We start from the raw sequence: 25,889 nt of genomic DNA on the forward strand, positions 1-25,889 counted from the left end.
TAAGGTTAGCTGGAAGAAATCCCTTATAGGGATAAGCTCGCCTTTGTACCTAAATTTATATGAATTTCATGTTATCAATTTTTGTTTTGTACAATAAAGTGATTTACTACTACTACTACTACTACTAAAAAGTTAGAGAAGGTCTCTTAAGATAAGATCATTCTCGTATATGAGCGCGGTATCCTACAAAACTCACCCAATAAAAAACAGCCTGTATAATTCTATTTAGAGTTAACATGATTTATAGCGAATATTTATTTGTTATTATGTAAATGAAATGTTATTTAACACAATCTTTTAATTAAATGAGGTTTAAATTATTGTCTGAATGGAACTATCATTTCCATGTTGGCTGACAAACAGAAAAAATCAAAAATTATAAAGTTAAACCGGCGCCCGATATTCTCACTCAAGTCTCAAAATTGAATAAAAAAAATGCATCTTAAAAATTGCAACCGTGTGTTTTTCACATTTTGTAAAAAATTGGTCTTGTGGTTAATTTTTGCACTGTTTTTATCAACGCTAAAAGTAAAATGTAGTCCTGAATTGACAAATTAACGTTTAAGTTTAAGGGAAAATTGGTACCTAACCGTAAGTGTAATTCTCATATTATTTGTTTTATTGTAAATTGTTCGCAAAAGTAATTTGAATTTTAATTGATTTACCTTATCAATAGTAAACAATCACATTCTATGGACATCACTAGTTTGAGCTTAGGAATGTCACGTAATGAAAGACAAGAAAGGAGCTATACGGATGCAGCGCGATAGAGACTTTCTTAAGAAAAATACGTGGTCTGTGGGAAGCTTTTGAGTAAAACGGCGTCACAAAAAAACCTAGAGACTGAAGCATATTAATCTTGTAGCCTGTAGGGATTTATGCTAGGTACTTAAGGAATCGAAAACTCCACGTGTTGGGGTAGAGTCCCATCGATATTTCATGTTGTTGTCAAAAAATTACAAACTTAACATTCCTGACGATACGTCTATTATGCAGCTTTCCATACAAAGAGAGCATGTGATTGCGCAGGCGACGTCGACCGTTGTGCCAAGATGCGCAAAAACGCCGCGGTCAACGACGCTGGGGCCCATCGGGGATAAATTAACACTCGACTAGAGCCTTCGCGAATCCTAACCGAATGCTATTTAACTATAAAGTCGTGCCGCCTGATATGGCCGGGTATTCCTAAACACATTAGCGACGTGTTATGTCACGCGGATCCTCATTTTGAAGGAAAGTACATATGTACAGTGAGGTTCGAAAATGCAGAATTAATTACTGAAACCATAACGAATTATAAGTTATTATTTATTATTCGAAAAGACTATAAATTCCAGAATATATTATAAAAACAAAATACTCTGTTTAACATATCAAACTACATATATATTTATACAGAACCCTTGGTGCGCGAGTCCGTCTCGCACCAGAGGCTAACTGTTTGATGTTGCAACTTTAAATATATGTGTTCCATGAAAGTAAACGATCATATTCAACTTTTTTCGACTATGTTAATAGTGATGCGCAAAAAAGAAAACGAAATTTGGCTCCTCAGGTCATTGTACAGAATAATAAGAGTAAGTCAAGCTCCGCACATAACACAGCTATAATGTTTCCCGTTACTATTGGTACTTTCCACAGTCATTCAATTATTAAAATATAACAGTAATTTTGGACTCGCAAAAACCTTGGCGGGGTCGACGGTCGACGGCACCGGCACGAGGGGCACGTTAGGGAAAACTCGTCACACCTTCGCAACGATGCTTCATAGTAGGTTTGATATAGACGTGTACAGGTAATTAATTAGCTAATTACGAAATCGCTGTTATGATAATAAAGAGGGGTCAAATTTGAAACAACAACAAAATTATACTTGAATTCAAACGTGTACACATTGGTGAAAATGGCTATTTGAATAGATCAAAGACTTCTTCTTGGTCCATCTTTATAAAACATTCAAAACAGACCAAAATAGTAGGAGATACGTTATATATGGTCGACCTTCACTAATACGTCTGAAGGATGAAACTTATATTTTATGAAAGAAAATATGTTCCTGAACATACATAAACAGGGTTGCGTAAATTTTTTTTCTTCAAATTTCACCGACTTGTCTGACGAACGAAATTCTAAGTTGCACGCAACAGCTTACTAACTTTACAGAGACAAACGCTAACTAAAGTTAACGACTAGTTTCTAAAATACCTAAGAACAAAATGAATACAAAAAATCTGGCAAATCTGAAAGTCCAGAGCATTGTTAAAACCCTACAATAGGATTTCTAATTTAACGAAACGTATCCCGTTGATGATGCATCGTGAAATATTTGTAAAAGGGCAAGGAGGGAAACGGGATACATCGTAAAATATTTGTAATTTAAGTATCTACCTATAAAAAAAAACGGAAAATGTATGATCATGTAGTGAGTTTATTTGCTTGACAAATGAAGCCCAACTCAAACTGTATCACAGAAATTTCTACAAGCTACAGGACTCTGAAGTAGAAGATGCACCGGATATTCGGTTAGTAACTTTGCTTGATTTCGGAGTAAACAAATTACATTTAAGAAACAGTCACGGTCATAATTGTACTTGTTTATTATTTTAAAACAATTGAAACATTCCATTCGCTTGCACGCGCACTCATTTCGAACCTAGAAATGAGTCCGCGCGAACGTTCACTACGAAACAGGTCAAAATCTGCACAATGCGCAGTGAAAAACCGAAATGTAGGTATAGACGGTATTGTTCCACCGGCCGAATATTCGGCCTATGGTCAGGCCGAACATCCGGTATCCGGCCAAACAACTATCCGTTGCATCTCTGGCCTTTACCGGAAAGTCTGAGGAGAAATCGTCGCTACCATTCAGGGCCGTTACATTTGCATTCGCAACCGAACAAGGTCACAAACGACCTTTGCGTTAGTACGCATAGTTGGCTGTTATGCACCTGAGCGCAGTATTCGCATCGGGGCTTGAATGCCCACACACCGTCCACGTGGTCGAATCATTGTTTCAAGTTTCACTGGAATAACATTAATGCATCGCCGTATTGAAAGTCTATTGTTGTCAATTGGGAAATGTTGCATTTGATTTAAGTATGTGTGTGTTAATCGTCCTTCATGACACAGTACCAGAGGGTGTACTCAGCAACTACTTGATGTGGAATAACACACTAAGAAAGACAAAACGAGTTTTTCAATATCACGTTATTTTTTTGTTTAACGCTGGTAACTACGAGTAGAGTACCCACATTCGATTTCTACTCTTCTATAAACGTGATTGTAATTTGACGAGCAGAATTTAAGGTGAACACATTTTCCATTTAAAAGTTTTTACAGCTTTATGGCATAGGAAATGTTTTTTTCTGTTATTGTTTCAAATAGTTAATCATATTCATTTGCGCCAAGTAACTTAGTAATATACCTTAGTAATATAACTTAAAGTTTAGGAGTAGTAGTGTTCCCTTCCCCTACTTTATGTTGAAATTATGTACTTAATTATCTACCGTAAAAAACACTTTTCCTAATGTATAGGGATAGTGACAGTTTTTAAGAACCGTTTTATTTTATAGATAGACACGTAATTATTGCAAAAAAAAATTTTTTTATTAATTAATTTTTAGGGTTCCGTACCTCAAAAGGAAAAAACGGAACCCTTATAGGGTCACTCGTGCGTCTGTCTGTCTGTCCGTCTGTCACAGCCTATTTTCTCCGAAACTACTGGACCAATTAAGTTGAAATTTGGTACACATATGTAAGGTTATGAACCAAAGACGGACATGTAACGTAAACAAATAAATTTTATACATAGGGGCCACTTTTGCGGGGTAAATGAGCAAATAAAAAAAAATAGTTTTTCAAACTATATCGTGTTACATATCAAATGAAAGAGCTCATTGTGAGGATCTCACACAATTTTTTTTAGATAATTTTAGGATAAACAGCTTAGAAGTTATTCAAGAAAATAGGCAAAACATGACCATTCCCCCCCCCCCCCCTTTATCTCCGAAACTACTGGGTCTAATATTTAAAAAAAAAAACACAAAATAGATCTTTACCTATAGATTACAGGAAAACCTATTAGAAATGTGCAGTCAAGCGTGAGTCGGACTTAATTACTTAGTTTTTGATCCGACCCCTACGGGTTTTTTAAAGACATTTCACTCACGTTTCACAAAAAAATACATTGTTTAAATTGTGTAATGTACGGAACCCTTGGAACGCGAGTCCGACTCGCACTTGGCCGGTTTTTAATAAAAAATCGACTTTAATTAGTTTAGTGTTCAAATTTCGTGCAAAAACGCTCTAAGCTGTCACGTGATTTTGATGTCGTAACGATGTGATAAACTGCTCTCAGTGCCACCTCTGGCACTGACCTGGTGGTCCTCACCATCAGGTTTGACAACTTGTCTGTGAGTGTTTCTCACAACGTGACGTCACGCGCTCCGATTTGCGTTTGCAGTCACGTGATGCTGGGCATTATTTTAAATACTTTTAAATTATTTTTAATTAATTTATTACGCATATTTACACTTACAAAATATGATTTTCAGCATTCTAATATTCCCTGCTATGGTAAAAACATAACATTTTATATATTCGCGATTAATGTCAACATCCCTATTATGATAACTAAGTACTATCGTCTGAAGCCCCAAGAGCCACACATCTACTCTATTACTCAAGGTTCAAATATCAAAGTGTAACAAGGTAGGTATGTATTAAATACTGCATGTATATTGGTGTTTTTGGACGATAGGGGCCAATAAAACCAACCAACCAACCAACAGAAATAATAAATGTAAGCCCCGATTCTAAAGACTGTTCCTACAAAATAAGGAATAGATAAGATTCCCTAACACCTGGCATTGTAATTACATTTTCAGCTAAATTAAGTAAGCCACGGCTTAGACACACTTAGCTGAAACCGGGTGAAATACGCGTAAAGCCACCAAGTTTCTAATTATTCTCGGCAATTTTCATCGCGCCGAAAATTTCGGCCGTACCTACGATAAATCGTTGTTCCGCATTCCGATGTGAAACTCATTCACCGGTCGCGGTGACGTTTAATGTCTGGTGTCTAGCTAGACTCTGCGTCGGAGAAAGGTGACCATTCACCGCACGGTCCAGACACGCGGTACCGTTAACGATAACATCGGCGAGCCCGCACATACGTTTCAGTTACGTTAATTTTTTAACCAAACGTGAAATGAAGTATATATTGCGCACAGCCAGACATGGAATCCGTGAGCTGCCAATCAGGTAACACTGTTACAATTGAAAGTTGAAATCGCGGTGTTTTAAAAAGCCATTTTGAACATGATTTATAGGGGAGAACGCTTTGTTTTCTTTGTTTATATTTTCGTCGTTTAATTAGCGACCGTGATATTGGTTGCAGATTACCGATCTACTTATAAAGCTATCGCACAAAGCGGATACAGAAGATATTCGAAGTACTTTCCAAAGATCACGTTATCATCTACATAACGTTGCACAGCGTTTGGCTTTAATGACAGCGCACCGTGAGGCCAGCATCCGCGTAGCAACAGCTTTCAGAGAGAGAATGAAAGTTGATCGCAGGCAAAAATGCGAGGCGGCCGCGGCCGCCATACCGACGGTTCCGGCCAGAACGCGCGCAAATTATTTGGCACTCCCACCCCAAGCATCGTCATACAATTTTCATTGCCTCTTTAGATCCGCAGTTTTTTCATAAATAGGGAGGCGGTACATTTTAACGCTTCCTGACTTGCGTAATAATTTTGTCCCTAGTAACAATTCTTTCCTTCCGCTAATTTATTCAAGTAAATTTTGTTTCCTCAACCATTCTACGGAATTAGCATGTTTTATTTCGCATTCATGAATTTCAAAGAGGTTGTTAGCAATATTGTCAGAGACCTGTTATCCTTATCCTTGTAAGAAAGATTTCGCATTTAGGCCAGCGGCTCGGGGGGAAATCCCTGATGATTATTTGCTTTAAAAAACCCACATCTGAACAGCATTCGTTTCATTAAATAATTTCACGGTTTAGACCAGGGTTTCTTAAACTTTTTGCAGTCACGGACCATTTTCACAATTTAAATATTTCCACGGACCCCGGTCAAAAAATATTTTAGGAAAATAATAAAAACCCTCTATATTTTTTTTTAAATTAAGTTTCATTACACTTAGATTTCGTCAAGTTTACTACAAAATTTTCTAATAAGTACGTCGTTTCTAGTAAGGAGTATTTAAAGTAGGTAACTGACTTACTGCGGACCCCCGATAAACATGCTACGGACCCCTAAGGGGTCCGTGGACCCCACTTTAAGAATCCCTGGTTTAGACACTTGTTTTAGTCACTCGCGCCCCGCCCCCAACCCCAAGCAATAGTTTCGTTATTTTATTATCTTTCCGCTAATAGGTATAGATCGTATTTGCAATACTCTGAAGTACTAAGTAAACCACAGATTACTCAATGATCAAATTGATCAATAACTGTTCATAGGTCATAGCAGTGACAGCTCACCTCCGCTAAATACCTACTTAGCTAATTACGTGAAGGTAAATATAAACCGAGACTGGCCCGCATTTCCCAGAAACTGGATTTTAAGAGCACTATCTTTTGTGTTTATTTAGATCCGGCGAATGCAACGATTTCTAAGTTGAGTGCCAAAAACGTGGGAGTCGAGCGACGCAGAGCTAGGTAACACCCGGAGGAAAATTATAGCAAAGGAAGAACGAAGGACCCCTACCTTACGTAGTTTAATTACTGCAACAGTGCAAGGATGATTCATTCATCTTTTTTCCCTTTGACACTGGACGACTAAATTATTAAGTACCCAAAAAAGCATGGAATTATACAAGAAAGTTAAATGCCAGCTTTGTACGTACACATTAATTTTAAAAACTTGTTAATAAAAAACAGTGATTGAAATGAAGTTATTTGACCAATCAATAAGCTCCATTGTATCCCAATTGATCATAGTAACCATGCTGTTGCGGAGAGAGACATAAAAGTCGTGTTATCTAATAAAGTATGGAACACTGCGAGGGCTACACAGAATTAGGTTAAAGGTAGGGGTCGACGGCGCTCGCGTTAAACAATTTTTGGGGTCGGGTCGGGAGTATATGGACCGATCATAATTCGCCCCAAAATAAACTACAAATTATGTTATAAAGTAATTTTGAACCAGTGCTATTATACTGGATGTTTGGGAATTTAAATATTAACATTGTATCTAATTGTAACTTGTAACAACTCTTTATTTGTTGTAGGTCTGGGAAAAATAAAGGTAAGAGGTACCTGCGTTATTACAATATAGTGTTTGTCTAAGGAGGTCAAAATTAAGCTACTAACATGGTGGCCAAATAACAGGTACACACTTCAGTTTTGTAATTTTATTCTATGAAATATAAAAAATATTAAGTATTCCTTGTTAAATATAGTATTTAGGGCCGGTAGTTAAACATGGAAAATAATTTCAGACAAATGTCCACCTCTAGCAGCATGGCAGATGTGAACCCTTTTCATCACATTTTCACACATTTCCTGCCTTATCTCAGTGACTGTGTCTCGAATATTTTGTTTTAATTGCTGAAGGTTCATTGGCCTGTTAGCATAGACACGTCCCTTTAGATAGCCCCACAGAAAAAAGTCAGGAGCTGTTAAATCAGGCGATCTTAGGGGCCATACAATGTCACCGTTTCTCGAAATTGGCCGCAATTTTCTTAAGAGTTTCCGCAATACATGATTGGGTTGAGTAAAGCGTTTTTATAATTAAAACACGTTGTTCCGTCGTAAAACGCTCCATAACATATTTGCCGTATCTACAAAAAGTAATTTTCATGCAACGACTGTCATATTTACCGCCAAAATAAAAGTGCGGCAAAAAAAGTTGTATACCTCCAAGTTGGCCACCCTGTAGTATCCACTACTAGCACCATCTAAACAGAAAATCCGTGTTTTATCCTGAAACACTTTTTTTTATTTTAGATTAGGTATAGGTTTAAACATACATTTAAAAAAACATAAAAGACAATATTCATGGCCTGAAATCACCGAGTTATAAATAATTGGAAATGGGCATGAACTTCAAATAACTTGGAACGCCAATCAGATAAATACATTATTTAATTTTAGGTGGTAAAGCATGGCATTATTTTACTTCCAACAAGATCTAATCTAATAGACCGCGGGCCCGGAGCATATATTTTCAGTCATCGCCTCCCGGCTGATACTTTGTCAGATGATTGTTCAGATGCTATCATACCTTTAAAAAAAAATCAGCCGGTTGAATCACGGTGGAAAGACCGTGGAAAAAATATTTTTTTACGTGTTTCGGTGGCTGCCATTCCTCAACCCACCAACGGAGCGGCAGCTGACGCCCACGAGGGTTCATCATACATAGCCGTTAACCACTATACAAGTTATCGCCCGGGAGGCGATTGGTCATAAAAATCTGTTCCTGGCTCGCGGTCTATAAAGATAACTGAGGAGTGTCTTTTTAAAAGGGCTTATTTTTGTGTGGTGTTCATAGAGAAATAAGCCCTTTTGAAAATACTCTCCTCAACTATAGTCAGTAAACAAGGTTTATCAAGCGTATTAAGGGTTCGTCCCATCTAAACAATTACAGAAGCAGGTCAAAGGGATGTAGGCGTTACATCATGACGGGTCGCAGGGGGTGAGCATTGAACACGCTTACAGCGTATAGAAAGCATGTCTCTATTGGAGGTGGTAGAACGGAAAATCGTATTATGCCCAATGAATCAAGGGGTAGATATAACTCGGGGCAGGTTGTCCTTTGATTGTTGCTAAGGGGTGGAAATGGGAGGAGTGGATCTGTATTGTAACTTAAACTCTACGTATTAGAGGCAAATTTGGCAGAGACTGAAGGAGACATGCATTATCTGTTTACTCAGGAACTTCAGAAAATAGGTGACCTCAAATGAAATTAATGAAAACCGGCCAAGTGCGAGTCGGACTCGTGCACGAAGGGTTATCGTACCATTACGCAAAAAACGGCAAAAAGATCACGTTTGTTGTATGGGAGTCCTCAATAATCCGCCATTGCAATAAAAACGAATGAATACATAATTATCACGTGAGCTTGTGGGGGGGGTTTGCGTTAAAATAAATAATAATATTAAACCGGCCTGTATTGAGAAAAGTTGTCGATATTTCTTCTAAATACCTAAAACTGGTTTGGATGTGTTCCTCGTGGACGTGAATTCAAAATCCGGCGAAAAGTTATGGTTCGGTCTTTATAAAAAAAATAGTAAGTTGTCCGAGTTGCAACTTTTTTATATGTTTTTAAGAACTATTATCTTAATGTTCCTTCAATTACCATCTCCAATAACTTAAAAGTTTTTTTTATATAAAATGTTTCATGTGTCTAAAGTCATCACCGTCTACCGGAAAAATCTGGACCTTTTTGTTTGCAGTGAAAATTATCGCATACCTATCGTACGAGTGCGATTTTTCTGTCAGTTATATATTTTCCATGTTGTTGTTTAACACATGAAAAATATGCAATAATTCCTTCACGGATAAAGTACATTTAAAAATATTTAAAATTTTGTCACGAATATTCGTCATCACCGTCGTGATAATGTCAATGGGAGCTTATCTCCGTGTATGAACAACAAAATACCGCTAAAGGTCCTTGCCCTATTTTTTACTTTAGTATAAAATACAAAAAATTATTTCACTATAAATCCACATGATTGAATCGTGAGAAACATTACGAACAAATTTGTAACACGTAGTTTGTCACAACAGAGCATCATCACCGTCATGCTTTGGTTTAAAGAAGTTACGAATGATATATTAGAAATAATTACTGTAATGAATGGAAAACTAGATGAAGTTTATTATGTGGTATAGACATAAACTACTATTATTCGTATTTTAGAAATAAAAACATGAAACTCTCAAATCGTCAACACCATACCCGTCATCACCGGGAAAAAATTACGACCGGTGATGATTTTATGTGTATGGTGATGACGGTTCTCAGAAAATTTACTAGTTATTTTGCTATAATTCATTTTAAAATTAAGCTGTATGTTTGAAAAACGTTCTCTATCTTCTAACACTATATAATGCCTACCTTATAAACGTAGAAAAAGATATAACTATTTCTTTTAAATAACATTTTGACTAAGTAGGCAAAATTAAGGCCACTTAGAACATACAATTTTTTTTTAATAATCTAATACATGTAAATCGTGAAACTTAAGAGTCTGCAATTGCATGTTAGTCGTGTTATTATCATTCGGTCCAGGTTTTAAAGCACATAAAAGGTATTTAAACAAGCAACATCTATTAAGCTTTAAGTGACCATAGGCTACGGTACTGGCTTACTATCGTAATGGCCTTATGTTTTTTGATCATATTACATTAATTGATGTATATAATTACAGCAATTACTAATTATACCAGGGTAGTCACCGGACCCAATACCCAACATTTTGTAACTTATGACATGCATTAAAAGTAGGGATCTTGCAACTTATAAAACATGGTTTATATATAAATGTTTAGCTAGTAAACAAAATATATATGGTTTTTATAAACATTATAGCTATTTTTAAAGTTTTAAATTTATAAAACAAAAAAAATACAAACTTATGTAATGAAGCAAATTATCAATAAAAAAGTAATATATCATAAAAATTAAGCTCATTGGTAAGCCAGCAATTTTCTAATATGATATAAATGTCAAGTTATGCAGTAGATAAAATAAGATGCGGCTTTAAACTGATAATAAGAGTACAATATTGATAATATGATTTAACATTGAAAAAACAAAAAAAAAATTTAATATATAAATTGCCTATTTAGGAATATAAATTATTTAAAATTATACAATACAAATACTTGTTATATATTTATCTATATGAATAACATATGCTTATTTATAATTTTCTGAAAATAATTTATGTAGCTAGTCTTCTGTTCACACATGTTATTACAATGTTTATTAAAGTTCTCAATCCTTACAATTAAAAAAAGTCTGTTTTTTAATACGTTTTTAATATATATATAAATTAGTTGTCAAATCGTCATCACCGTACATACAGTATCATTACCGTCCATAAAAGAGTCATTACCATACCATAGTTGTCATCACCATCTTGCGTTTTTATTTTCCGAAAGTGATAACTTCAAATTCAAGCCACAAATGATTGTATAAATACCATAAATATCTTCAATATACAGTCCCCTATTACTTTAGACAGCTAGAATCGTGTTAAATTAAACATTTCAAAAAATTAAATTTTTGTACGGTGAAATTTTTAGTGATGAAATCCACCATCACATCTCGAGTCCCATGGGATGGATCAGTTCGTGTGAGAAGTTCCTTTGAAATAAATTAAACATACTATTATTGTTTTTTCAATAACCGTAGTCATAACTGTAATAGTTGTAATAGTTGCAAATGGAAAGGCCCACTGGGCAAACGTAACTCAGGAAAACAAAGAAAAAGATGGGTCGATGACATCATAGCAATTGCAGGAAATACTTGGGAGAACAATGCTACAGACAAAGAGAAATGGAAAAAGATGGAGGAGGCTTTTACCCTCAAGGGATCACACATCATAAAAACATAACAAAAAAAAGTCAATTTTATAATAGATGTGCGAGAAACAAAGCTTAAATAATAATAATAACTGTAATAGTTTACAAAATATTAATGTTTTTTTTTTTATAAAACATGATTCTAACTCAATAAATTATAGCTTTACCGCAATTAATATATTACAAAATATACGGGACTTTTATTAACTTTCCCAAAACATAAGTTTTATTGGTGTATGATATATAACCAAGTAATGATGAATTTTGTTCAGCATGGGCGATAAAAATATGGTGATGGTTGAATTTTCAAAAATCCTTTAAAAATAAAGGATATTGAAAGCACATTTACAATGGGGTCTATCGCGATTTTATTTTGTTTCCTTTGTATACCGACGTTTCGACACAGGTTCCACTGGTTGTGGTTGCAGCTAACCACTATTATTTTATGTAACAGTCTATAATAAAACTTATTGGAATGCATTGAGGTTAATATTAAACGGTTACTGTCTGTGTCTGTGGACGTCTTTTGCAGTCAAATGGTTAATGAATTCATAAATATCAGTTGCTGGACAGTACTGGTAACTTTAAATTAGACCAACTTAATGCAAAGTTTAATGCAAACAAATTGGAATCACATCACTCATGCAATATATTTTTCTGTAATGCTATTTAGCATTTACATCATGTTTTGCAACAAGTGACACAAATAACTATCACTTAATAGGTATTCACTTAATACATACAACAATAACAGGTGAGTCAAGTATCACCGTAACGCTAGCAAGCAAAAATTGGTCTATGTTTGAAACATACATGAATATGTCAATCTGGCTGTGTAATAGGTACATAAACATATTTGATTGTCTAAGTTTCTCATAACTTAAATGAATAGAGTTATTTAATTGACCAGGTTCTTACTAATTGGAATAACTTGTTTCAGTTAAAACATGTTCTTGGATTAATTAATAAATAAATAATTTTAAAAAAATGCAACTCAATCATCATTTAGTAATAGTTTTTATGTATTAATAATTTTACCTCAGTATTTTTATAATATTCTATTGTTTAAAAAATTTGTTAGGTCACATTTGAAATTTGCTTCAGTTCGTTGGAATCCTCAATATTTTGGTACACAATGATCATATAAAAAGAATTAAAAATAAATTTATTAAATGGATGCAATAAAAGTTTAAATCGTTTGTTGGTGATACTATTACAAGTCTTAAGCTGCGTAGAGAACATGAAGATCAGATATTTCTGTTTAAGTTATTGAATCATTTGATTGAGTCGCAATATCTTATCAATAATATCTCATATAGATGCACTAGTTCCCGAACTAGAACAAATGCTCTATTAGCAATTTCAGTCTGTTGTACTAAATATGTAAAAAACTTGTATCTTGTTAGAGCTTGCTCAGCATATAACTAAATATTCAAACCTCGATTTATTCAGTACAAAAGCTTGGTAAATTTGTTTCTTTGTTAAAGAATGACATCTAGTTTTCTTAACCTTTCGAGACCCGGACGCATATTCTAGTAAATATGGCTACCCAGGGAGCCGACGGGTCTCGAAAGGTTAACATGATAATGCGTCTACTCCGGTCTTTTTTTTTCTGGCGTAAAATATGCTAGAAAAAAGTATGCTTATATATTAATAATTATATAAAGGAAACAATGCACATAAATTGTGGAATATCTGCATTAATTTATTATTTTTCAAATTTTGTTGCAAATGCATGATGCTGCTTTGATGTACTCTTTTTTTTAAATCTCTGTTTTCTCCATTAGTGGAAACTGTTTTGGCTCATGTATTAGTCATATTTTATTTATATCCTGTATTATTGTAAGCTGTTTGTTTCCCAATGAAATATATATATAAATTTTTAAGGACTTCATCAATGAGGTTAAGGATATTGAATATCTTTTAATAAATTACCATATAAATTTTATTTATGCAAAGCGACAAAAAAGGACTTGTCAAGTGTGTTTCATGCATTGGCCAAGTAAACTGTAATGGAAATACTTACATTTCTTGGCGTTCTCGTCCATCAGCATGTTAAAATGGTGGTGGCGGTTCCACGCAGCCATTTTGCCTTCGTGCGGAGCCCCGAGAAGCACTAGGGCCGCCCCGGCGGGCCCAACTCCGGCTAGGGGCTCCAGTGTCCTTACACTACAACTTTGTCACACACTCATAACCCGAACGACATAACTATCACAGCTCACAGCTTAAAGCACCGCGGTCGTCATCGGCGACGTCGCGCGCCGCACATGCCTCACTTCCGCACTAGATGCACTCGCGTAAACAGATCCACAAGACAACTACAGCGGTGATTCACCTCCGGCGCTGCGCGGCCACTGCGGCCGCCCGCAATCCGTCCCGACTAACACCCAAACACGCGTCACGTGGGCTCGTGCCGAGCGCCCGCTGTCGCTGCACCGACCACGGCTTTATCCTCGCGCTGCACAAATACTGCACAGCGAGAAATCACCGTCTAATAATCCGATACCACAATGAATGAATGCTAGCACGCGACGCGAGGGAGCAAGACGGACTACGCGATTTCCCTTCAACGGTCCGATCCTTGGTCTGCAACCGTGACGGGCTCGGGCTCACAACAAAATAATAACAATGTGCATGAGATACTCGATATATTATGTGCACGTGGGTTGCGCCATAGAATCGACCAATTTCTTAACTAAACTATAACTTTTCATCGATTTTTCCATAAATTGTAATAGAATCTCGCTTTATAGAAATCGCAGCGAGCTTGCAGACGATTCTAAATTTCGGTGAAACACAAATTACACCCTCGCACTCACAAGTATCAGAAATTACTAATCAAGTTATAATTTCACTACTACAATCAAAGCACTATCTTCTGAACAATCTGTATACAAAACACATGCCGTAACACATTCAGAAAATAACAGCTTAAAACAATAAACGCGTTGTTCAAGCGCGACAAATAGGACAAAACATGGCAGACTCGACCGAAAAGCACACGAACTTTGTCTGTGGTCGTTTTGTTTTTAATGCTAGAGCCCTCTGTTGCGTTTCTATTTACGCTTCTACATCTTTTAAAGAGAATCGGTTAAAATAACCATTTAAAAACATGGAAACGCAACATAATAAAACACATTAACACTGCTTATTGCATCATGTCTTAACTTAAATAAAAAAAGTAATTATACAACTATCATAATATTTGTCTAGAAAAAACTTGCGTGTAACGCGTCGTACAAAGCGTGACCATAGACAAAATTAAAAGAAAAAATATTTTTCAGAAATGTGGCCAACGCATATTTTTTCCACTAAAGTAGTAGTTTATAGTAAGGATGTCACGAATGTCGCATTCTTCACATTTGCGAATGCGAATCCGAATGATCAGGGTGCAAATGAACGAATGCAAATGCGTTATTTTCATTCCAAATTAGAAAAGAAACAGTTACTGTACAAAGGTTTACCTATAGTTGGTCAAACCAAACTGTCAGTAAATAAGAACAAAACAAACTATACTCATCTTTTTCTTTTGGGTGCTACTACTAGTGTAAAGTGGCACCGATTTCGCAGATTGTTCACGCCTTCGCACCTTGTTCCCCATTTTTTGTCGGTTTTTGGCCGGGCGTTAAAGGAAAGCGCGAACTTGCAAGACTCCACATTACACAATGAGGGCTAACGCGTATGAATTCGCCGCTAGGGGCGCTAGTGTAGATGGTGGTCTTTTCCCATAGACCTAGCATTACATAGACCAGCTATACGCGTGCGCCCGTAAGGGATAGACATAGATGACGTCATAAACGTGGGGATACCATATTGGTAAAAATTACCCCAATATTTGATATCACGTTGGGGCGATTACCCTGGAGGCAAAGTTAGCTTGTTTGACGGTATTAAAAAATTGTTAAATAAAATGTCAATGGGCCGTCCTTTTTAGGCGTATAAACAATGAAATACCTCCTATAATTCGCGCAGGTGGTACAAAACTAAACATGTTTAGTAAATAAAACGTAAAATAAAATGTATTAAGGGTTTTAATTTAAAGAAATCACAAATCGCAATCACACCAATTAATGTACACCACATTTAATCTTCACAACATTTGTTTATTTATTTTTGGAATTAGAAGTACGAAAAAACTTCGAGGTCAAAATTACCCATAAAATTATGATATTTTCATCTGGTATCCCTAACATGATTGTTATGCAGCTAAATTAAGAAGAAGTTTAAAAATGGCTGACCTCAGACTCCTACCTACCTACGTAATTTGGGCGGATAATTTTACAAATAATGTTTTGTTAATTTGCGTAAATAATTGTGATATTTTTATTGAAATCATTTGATTCTACATTGCTTTGAGTGTAACGTAATTTTACGATGTTATTCTCACATATTGCGTTAAGAGGAAGGTGTAAAATACCGTACTTACGTGTGAAAGATTATGATCTCATATTTTTGCTCAGAGCGGCTATTACGGCCGATTACAGAACAATTCACCAGTATTTTATCAAAGTTCAAGCATTCAAAACGCTAACCATCACTATATTTCACAAGAGAAAGCACCATGTCAAACAAACAACGATAATTAAACAAGCAACGAACAAACATGACATGTCACGTACTTATTTGTTTGCCACAACCTCGGTTGTGGCAGCGGTGGAAAAGTGAAACTATGACAAGGACAAACAATAACAGCGCTTTCTCTGCTACTCCTACTGAAAGATACATAAGACTATCCCGTTCGGTCATTTTCCCCCACTCCTCATGACCGATCCAGTTATACTAGATTCATGTCTTTTCCATAGTTCGAAATGTCAAATGTCACTTGTCACTTCAATGACTGACAGCTGTTCTTTAGTCTTTTGGACCACCATCAAACAATAACCTGTATTTGTAGTAGTTAGTTCTAATAATATATGTTTGTTTTGTCCTCGTAGATCTACATTCGATTCTCATCTGAGTGAACTGCGTCGTGAATATTCACCGGCCAATTGCCTTCATAAAGCACGCGTCTTCCTTAACCTTGACGTTGGCGAAATCATCGACAATATCGATGGAGCCATAATACCCAAAGATTGATTGATTGACCACCATCAACAGAGGCGCCAACTGGTGAGCAAAAAAACGATAGCCCTCATTTACACACTATTTTGGCTCATCAGTGCTAAGATAAATGTTAATTATATTATGATTATATTGTATTTAGCGGCTGTATTTTACGGTTTTACAACAAACCTAAATAAATTAAAAGTAAATGTATTATAATTTTATTATTGTTTTGTTCTTCTAATTGTAAATAATAATTTTTGAATATGACGATATACAATTACTACAAATAAATATATTCTATTCTATTATATTCAAAACAAAATGGAGAAGCAGCTAAATCACGTATGATGTCGTAGATAACTAACAGTTAAACTAGATCAGCTGATGCTTTTCCGCCATCTTGCCGCAAACTAAACTGCGAAATCGCCGTGACGTTGTGCGAGTGTGGAATCATAATTGCTATATATTGTATACTAGCTTTTGCCCGCGACTTCGTCTGCGTGGACTTAGTAACAGCAGCTAAAGTAGTACCAGGAATAATTCTCATAGCAAATTCAATTTGAGCATATTATGCACACAAATTAGCAGGCACTTCATTAATTATCTCAATTCCACCCCGCTTTTTACTTTCTTAAGGGATGATTTTCGGGATAAAAACTATCCTATGTCCTTCTTAGGGACTCAACCTATCTATGCCAAATTTCATCTAAATGGATTCAGCGGTTTAAGCGTGAAGAGGGAATACACAGACAGAAAGACAGACAGACAGACTTTCGCATTTATAATATTAGTATGGATTGGTCAAAATGCATTACTTGAAGTCAGTTTTGCACTCACTACCCATGCGCAGGTCGACGAGATGCGCACATTCAATTTCGCAAAACATTCGGTTTATTTGATACGAATACAAATGATGATGATGATGATGAATCGATGCAAATTTTTAAAATGATGAGAATATTTGTATGTGTACACGAATGCGAATATTCGTAACATCCCTAGTTTACAGCTTGGACCGGCAGAAATTTGAAAAAGGTAAGCGATATTCATAACTAGCTTTTGCCCGCGACTTCGTCTGCGTGGACTTAGTAACCGCAGCTAGAGTAAGAATAGCGCCTGGAAAAATTTTCATAGCAATCTAAATTTGAGCATAATATGCACACAAATTAGCAGGCACTTCGTTAATTATCTCAATTCCACCCCGCTTTTTACTTTCTTAAGCAATGATTTTCGGAATAAAAACTATCCTATGTCCTTCTCAGGGACTCAACCTATCTCTATGCCAAATTTCATCTAAATCGGTTCAGCGGTTTAAGCGTGAAGAGGGAACACACAGACAGAAAGACAGACAAACAGACAGACAGACTTTCGCATTTATAATATTAGTATGGAAGTATGGATTAGGCGAGGGATCTTATTTCACACATAGATAGAGATAATCATACTGTCTTTGTCTTACGCTAGTACTGGCACCCAAAAAAGGGATGAGTATATTTCTTCTTATTTACTGACAAATAGGGTTCGGGCGTCGGTAGCAAAAGGCGGAAAATTTAAACAAGCGTTAAGCGTTGTACTTTCACAAGAAATTTTAATTTCACGCCTTTTTCTACTGACAAAATGGGTTTGCCTGAGTATAGTCCTCATTTGACATACTCTTAAGGGCCCTTCACACTCGTGCGCGAATCGCGGCGCAAAGCCGCGAACGCCAGTGTGGAGTCTAGTTCGCTAATCAGCGTAATCGACTGCACACTCGCGTTCGCGGCTTCTCGCTGCGTAGTCTGGAGACTCTGGAGCGGGTTTAAGCTCAAGAAACTGTTTTTTTTTACGATTTGTAAAATTTTCCAAAAAAACAGTTTTCATTCACGTACTTAGCGCCTATCGAATTTGTAATAGCAAAAATGAATTTTAGTTTCAAAATCAACAATGATGCATAGTAATAATTTTGGTACAAAAAGTAATGATATCCCATCAAAAACATGAATGTGAAATGAGAGCCAAGTTCAACATTAAGAGCCCGGCAAGCTCGGTCAAATTGCACCTTCCTATACAAACGTAGTTCCGCTCTCATATTAAAACTACACGTTTGATTGTAATGAAACTTTGCACATACAATGACATGGTGTAAATCTAGGTCTGAAATTAGTTTATATGTATAGCTCTACTCTCTACTTTATAAAACAGACGAAATAGAGCAAAAACAAGCTTTGTATGAAAAACTTAAATTGGCTGTATTTTTTAACTATGATATCTGAAGCTACATAAACTAATTACAAACATAGATATACCTTATCCTATTGTAAGTACAAAGTTTCAGAGTAATCTAGCTAGTCGTTTTAAAATGAGAGCGGAACTACGTTTGTATGGAGAACCGAGCTGTCCGGAGACCCTTATTAAGATTAAGAATATGCGTCGTTGTTAATGCGACAAAATTAAAAACCGGCCAAGTGCGAGTCGGACTCACACACGAAGGGTTCCGTACCATTAACTATAAAAACGGTCACCCATCCAAGTACTGACCCCGCCCGACGTTGCTTAACTTCGGTCAAAAATCACGTTTGTTGTATGGCTGTATGGGAGCCCCACTTAAATCTCTATTTTATTCTGTATTTAGTATTTGTTGTTATAGCGGCAACCGAAATACATCATCTGTGAAAATTTCAGCTGTCTAGCTATCACAGATCACGAGATACAGCCTGGTGACAGACGGACAGACGGACAGCGGAGTCTTAGTAATAGGGTCCCGTTTTTACCCTTTGGGTACGGAACCCTAAAAGCACGTTTTGACATTCCTGACAACATACCAAAAACAACCTACGTAATTAGGTCGGGTTATTTGTTACTCATCATAAGAGGCCTTATAGACCTGTACCGCTGGCTATATTTTGACCCCTAGGTTATAAAAATATTAAAGTCAATTCTGTTTTCGCTTATGAATACTTTGTTAAGATGTAAATCTTACATTTTGTTTTGTGTCATATATATAATTTGCTTTTCTAGTAATTTGTTATTTTGTGGTAATTATTTTTTATTTTGAATTATCTTGGAGAAAAAAATATTCGAGAGAAAACATGTAACTGTGTTGCATTTAGGATAGTGTTTTTAGTGTGAAAACATAGTTTGTGTCAATTACGTCCACTGCAATCTGATACTATGTCATAATATTCTAAAAGACACAAAAAAAAATTAGAGTTAAAAAAAATTACTTAGGTCGAATTTAATCGTTTAAATAGGTCCATTAAATAATTTTGTGTCTTATTAAGGCATAGCTTCATAAGATATTTGATGATTTTGTTGTAACAGGCTGTCACCGTTACAAAAGAATATTAAAGATATTAGAGTTTACATCTTATTAATTTGAAATGCGGGATAAATAAGATGTATGAATTTGTGTCACTTTCATCCACTGCATAAACAAATATTACAAAAATATTATTTGCGTTCAAACGAAGCTAGCGGGCGGTCTGAATGGGCAACGGAGGCCGTGCAGGGTGGGGCCGCGGCGTGACCTTGCCGTACGCAACGCATGTTTACTTCGCCTGTGCGCCAAATTAACGCAACTTATTCAAAGAAGTTACGCAAACAACACAACAACAAGCAACAAGCAAGCAAAGAATGCGTCGAATTATCTTTTACCTATTTAAAACTCATAGATATTGTACAATGTCACCATTATGCAAAAGAACTGTAAGTACATGTTTGATTTGCGAGCGAGCTGGCAACATTGCGCAGGGAAATCTTAAAAATATCGCGTTTACGTGAACGCCACATACATTTGTGACAGTGATAGGGAAAAGGTACCACTAAAGTAAAATTTGGTTATTAATACCGCGACTTTCTTTCATTCTTTGATAAAAAAAATTGCTATTTATGCAACAAGTGCGGAAATCATCTTTACGCACGTGTATCATACAATGTTTTACTATGCATTGTGCGAGTAAATAAAAAAACATGTCATGGCAAATAAGTTTAATTATTAAAAGGAGTGTTTTAAATCGACACGAGTTGCGAATTACCTATTCGCACGTGTATCGTACGTTTTACAGTACATATGGCCCTTTAAACTTTCGACATATGCACGGTAAGTGCTCTTTTCCGCACTAGTGCGAGAAAGTAGCACCATATGTACTGTAAAAAAAAATTGAAAACAAAAAGCACTAGTGCGGAAAAGCAGTACTTTCCGCACGATATGGCTCCGTAGGAAACGCACTTTTCGAGCACATGCATTGTAAAAAAATATATAGGACGGTATCTCCTAAACCATGCGTCGTAGCGCAAAAATAATAAAATTTTCGTTCCCCTTTATGTAACCCAAAAGTAATACATGAAAAATACAATGAAAAAAAAAAGAAACAAAATCTTTATAGGGCTGTATTAGCTGTATCTCCTATATCGTGCATCGTAGCGCAAAAATAATCAAATTTTCGCTCCCCTTTAAGAAGCCCCTAATTAAGATTTAAAAACGCAAAAAAGAAAAAAAAAGAGGAAAAAATCTTTATAGGGCTGCATCTCCTAAACCGTGCATCGTAGCACAAAAATAATCAAATTTTCGTTCCCCTTAAGAAATCCTTAATTAAAACTTTTAAAAAAACCAGGAAAAAAACTATAGAGCTATTATAGCTATATATATAGATATAATATCTCCTAAACCGTGCGTGGTGGCGCAAAAATAATAAAAATTTCGTTCCCCTTTATGAAGCCCCAAAGTAATATACTAAAAACACAATGAAAAAAAAGAAAAAAAATAACAAAAAAACTTTATAGGGCTGTATCTCCTACACCGTGCATCGTAGCGCAAAAATAATTAAAAAAAAACCCTTTAAGAAACCCCTAATTAAGATTGAAAAACGCAAAAAAGAAAAAGTGGAAAAAAAAATCATTTTAGGGCTGTATCTCCTAAACCGTGCGTCGTAGCGCAAAAATAATAAAATTTTCGTTCCCCTTTACGGAACCCCAAAGTAATATACAAAAAAACCCAATGAAAAAAAAACAAAAAAAAATCTTTATAGGGCTGCATATCCTAAATCGTGCATCGTAGCGCAAAAATAATCAATTTTTCGTTCCCCTTTAAGGATCCCTTAATTAATACTTTAAAAAAAAACAAAAAAAAAACAGGAAAAAATCTTTATAGAGCTATATCTCCTAAACCGTGCGTGGTAGTGCAAAAAGAACAAAATTTTCGTTCCCCTTTACGGAACCCCAAAATAATATACAAAAAACACAATGAAAAAAAAAAACAACAAAAAAAATCTTTATAAGGCTGCATCTCCTAAACCGTGCATCGTAGCACAAAAATAATCAAATTTTCGTTCCCCTTTAAGAAACCCTTAATTAAAACTTTAAAAAAAACCAGGAAAAAAAACTTTATAGAGCTATTATAGCTATATATTAGAGATCCACGCCGCAGCCAAAAAACCCGGCGGCGGCGCGCTGGGTTTTGAACCCGGCGCGGCGCGGCGTCACCGGCGTGAGGACATTTTTTAGGAGGAATAATTAAAAAAAAACATAACTATGCTAGGAATAAACATTTATTTCTTATCTCCATCAATCACTGACTAAAAATTGTTTACAGTACAGCTACAGTGGTTGTAATTATCGTGAATAAAAAATATTTTGTTCACCTTTGCCGGATTTAAGCGCGATCGCTTAGCAGTCAAAACCATCCCAGCTACAGAAAACACCCTTTCACTGGGTGTACTTGTAGCTGGAATGCTTAAAAGTGACCGCGCCAACCCTGCAAGCTAAGGAAACATTTTTTTTTTGTTCCCAATACAATATCGCCTACCCTGTTCGTTCTGCATATCAATGATATGTTATTTACTAACAATATTCATTGCTATGCGGATGACAGCACTGGTGATAGCTGTTATACAGTCGTGCAAACGCCCCCCCCCTGAGCAGGTGTCGGAGTGCAGGATGCGACTTGTGTCTGAGATCGAGACGTCCCTTGAATAGGTCTCCGAATGGGGTAGACGTAACCTCGTCCAGTTCAACCCTAGTAAGACACAAGTCTGCGCGTTTTCCGCCAAAAAAAACCCCATTTGTCACGGCGCCAAAGTTTCAGGGCATTCCCCTTACCACCGTTAAAAGTATCGCGATACTTGGTGTCGACATTACGAACGAAGTCCAGTTTCGTAGTCATCTGGAACAAAAAGCCAAACTGGCCTCCAAAAAACAGAGCCAAACAGTACTTCACACCGGGTCACCGACTTTTGTTATATAAAGTGCAGGTTCGACCTCATATGGAGTACTGTTCTCATCTCATCACTGGTCTGGCGCTCCACAATACCAGCTCCTTTCCCTTGACTCCATCCAACGGCGGGCAGTTCGTATTGTCGGCGATCCCGAACTTACTGTACAATGGGGAATGTTCCGAAGAACTTTTTGATCTGGTGTCATCGTCTCGTTTCTATCACCGCACGCACCTCCCGCCAAAGGAGCAAAACTCATCCTCACTTCTTAGACACATGGCACACCAAGAATAAGCGGGCATCTCGCTCGTTTCTTCCCAGAACGTGCAAAATGTGGAATGAGTTGCCTCCTGAGGTATTTCCTTTGCGCTTCGACATGGGATTCTTCAAGAAGCGGGTATTTAGGGTTCTCAAGGGTCGGCAATGCTTAAGGGCTCCTGTGTTGTTGCTTATGTCCATGGGCGACGATGACTGCTTCCCATCAGCCGGCTCGTCTGCTCGTTTGCTGACTATCACATAAAAAAACTAGTCAAGCCAAGCACTGCAATGAAGTGAGTGAGCCAGCGTTCGTTCTTTCACTTCACTCACGCGGCGTGATGGATAGATGATGCGGTGGGGATGGGGGTCAGTGGAGCGGGCGGGAGTGATGCATGCAGCGACCAGTCGCTAGCGCACGGAATGGCGACAGCGCATTGTTTGTTTTGGTCGGTTTGTTCATCATATTTATTCGAATTTCGAGGTCGGCGCGAAATTTTGAACGAATATAATATCTCCTAAACCGTACGTGGTGGCGCAAAAATAATAAAATTTTCGTTCCCCTTTATGCAACCCATAATTTATATTTAAAAAAAAAAACGCAAAATTTAAAAAAAAAAAAACATTATAGGGCTGTATCTCTTAAACCATGCGTCGTAGCGCAAAAATAATTTAAAAAAACCCCTTTAAGAAACCCGTAATTAATACTTAAAAAAAAAACCAAAAATAACCAGGAAAAAAAACTTTATAGAGCTGTATCTCCTAAACCGTGTGTGGTACCGCAAAAACAATAAAATTTTCGTTCCCCTTTATGCAACCCATAATTTATATTTAAAAAAAACGCAAAATTTTAAAAAAAAATCTTTATAGGGCTGTATCTCCTAAACCATGCGTCGTAGCGCAAAAATAATAAAATTTTCTTTCCCCTTTATGCAACCCATAATTTATATTTAAAAAAAAACGCAAAATTAAAAAAAAATACATTATAGGGCTGTATGTCTTAAACCATGCGTCGTAGCGCAAAAATAATTTAAAAAACCCCTTTAAGAAACCCGTAATTAATACTTTAAAAAAAAACAAAAAAAAACCAGGAAAAAAAACTTTATAGAGCTGTATCTCCTAAACCGTGCGTGGTACCGCAAAAATAATAAAATTTTCGTTTCCCTTTATGAAACCCGAAAGTAAGATACAAAAAACACAATGTAAAAAAGAAAAAAAGAAAAAAAAACAATAAAAAAATCTTTATAGGGCTGTATCTCTTAAACCATGCGTCGTAGCGCAAAAATAATTTAAAAAACCTCTTTAAGAAACCCGTAATTAATACTTTAAAAAAAAACAAAAAAAAAACAGGAAAAAAAACTTTATAGAGCTGTATCTCCTAAACCGTGCGTGGTACCGCAAAAATAATAAAATTTTCGTTCCCCTTTTTGAAACCCCAAAGTAATATACAAAAAACACAATGTAAAAAAGAAAAAAAGAAAAAAAAAACAATAAAAAAATCTTTATAGGGCTGTATCTCTTAAACCATGCGTCGTAGCGCAAAAATAATTTAAAAAACCCCTTTCAGAAACCCGTAATTAATACTTAAAAAAAAACAAAAAAAAACCAGGAAAAAAAACTTTATAGAGCTGTATCTCCTAAACCGTGCGTGGTACCGCAAAAACAATAAAATTTTCGTTCTCCTTTATGCAACCCATAATTTATACTTAAAAAAAAACGCAAAATTAAAAAAAAAAAATCTTTATAGGGCTGTATCTCCTAAACCATGCGTTGTAGCGCAAAAATAATAAAATTTTCGTTCCCCTTTATGAAGCCCCTAAATAATATATAAAAACACAAGAAAAAGAAAGAAAAAAATAATAACAAAAAAACTTTATAGGGCTGTATCTCCTAAACCGTGCATCGTAGCGCAAAAATAATCAATATCCGTTCCCCTTTAAGAAGCCCCTAATTAAGATTTAAAAACGCAAAAAAGAAAGAGAAAAAAATCATTTTAGGGCTGTATCTCCTAAACCGTGCGTCGTAGCGCAAAAATAATAAAATTTTCGTTCCCTTTTATGAAACCCCAAAGTAATAACAAAAAACGCAATGACAAAAAAAAGAAAAAAAAACAACAAAAAAACTTTAGGGATGTATCTCCTAAACCGTGCATGGTAGCGAAAAATAATCAAATTTTCGTTCCTCTTAAGAAGCCCTTAATTAAGATTTAGAAACGTAAAAAAGAAAAAGAAAAAAATCTATATAGGGCTGTATCTCCTAAACCGTGCGTCGTAGCGCAAAAATAATCAACTTTTCGGTCCCCTTTATGTAACCATTAATTTATACAAAAAAAAACGCAAAAAAAAAGAGTTTTTTTTTATAGGGCTTGATCTCCTAAACCATGCGTCGTAGCGCAAAAATAATTAAATTTTCGTTCCCCTTTATGAAACCCCAAAGTAATATACAAAAAACACAATGTAAAAAAGAAAAAAACAATAAAAAAAACTTTATAGGGCTGTATCTCCTAAACCGTGCGTCGTAGCGCAAAAATAATCAAATTTTCTTTCCTCTTTATTCAACCCTTAATTAATATTTAAAAAAAAAAAAAAACGCTTTCACTAAACTGCTGTAACTCGGAAACTTAGAATCCACAAAGGGGACTTTACTAAATTATGACACATATTAAAGCCTGACCAGTAATATATGATCATTGTCAAGAGGGCGCTGTTCATTCTCATGTATAGGGTGACAGTTCAGTATAGTATGAAAAAATATTGTATTTAATGAACATCATCATCAATGTAATTAATGTTGCTTGCCACGCTTAAACATAACAAAAATCACAATAAATTGCGTCTTAA

General features: G+C 35.9%; 1 protein-coding gene across 5 annotated transcripts in view; it reads right to left on the bottom strand.

Moving 5' to 3' along the window:
* Positions 1–14,561, bottom strand: part of LOC134748024 (serine/threonine-protein kinase minibrain) — a 174,882-nt gene extending 160,321 nt beyond the window's left edge. For 2 of the 5 annotated variants that reach the window (XR_010128378.1, XM_063682734.1), the window contains exon 1: positions 13,587–14,560. Coding sequence is in view for 4 of the 5 variants with exons in the window: in XM_063682734.1 (XP_063538804.1) it covers positions 13,587–13,647 (61 nt within the window). In the remaining variant the exon portion in view is untranslated. Of the gene's footprint in view, positions 1–13,586 lie in introns of all 5 variants that reach the window. The other 3 variants (XM_063682737.1, XM_063682739.1, XM_063682735.1) reach the window with 2 other exon arrangements.
* Positions 14,562–25,889: the final 11,328 nt, after the last annotated feature.

The sequence above is a fragment of the Cydia strobilella genome, chromosome 15 (genome assembly GCF_947568885.1).
Source record: "Cydia strobilella chromosome 15, ilCydStro3.1, whole genome shotgun sequence".
Classification (NCBI taxonomy): domain Eukaryota; kingdom Metazoa; phylum Arthropoda; class Insecta; order Lepidoptera; family Tortricidae; genus Cydia; species Cydia strobilella.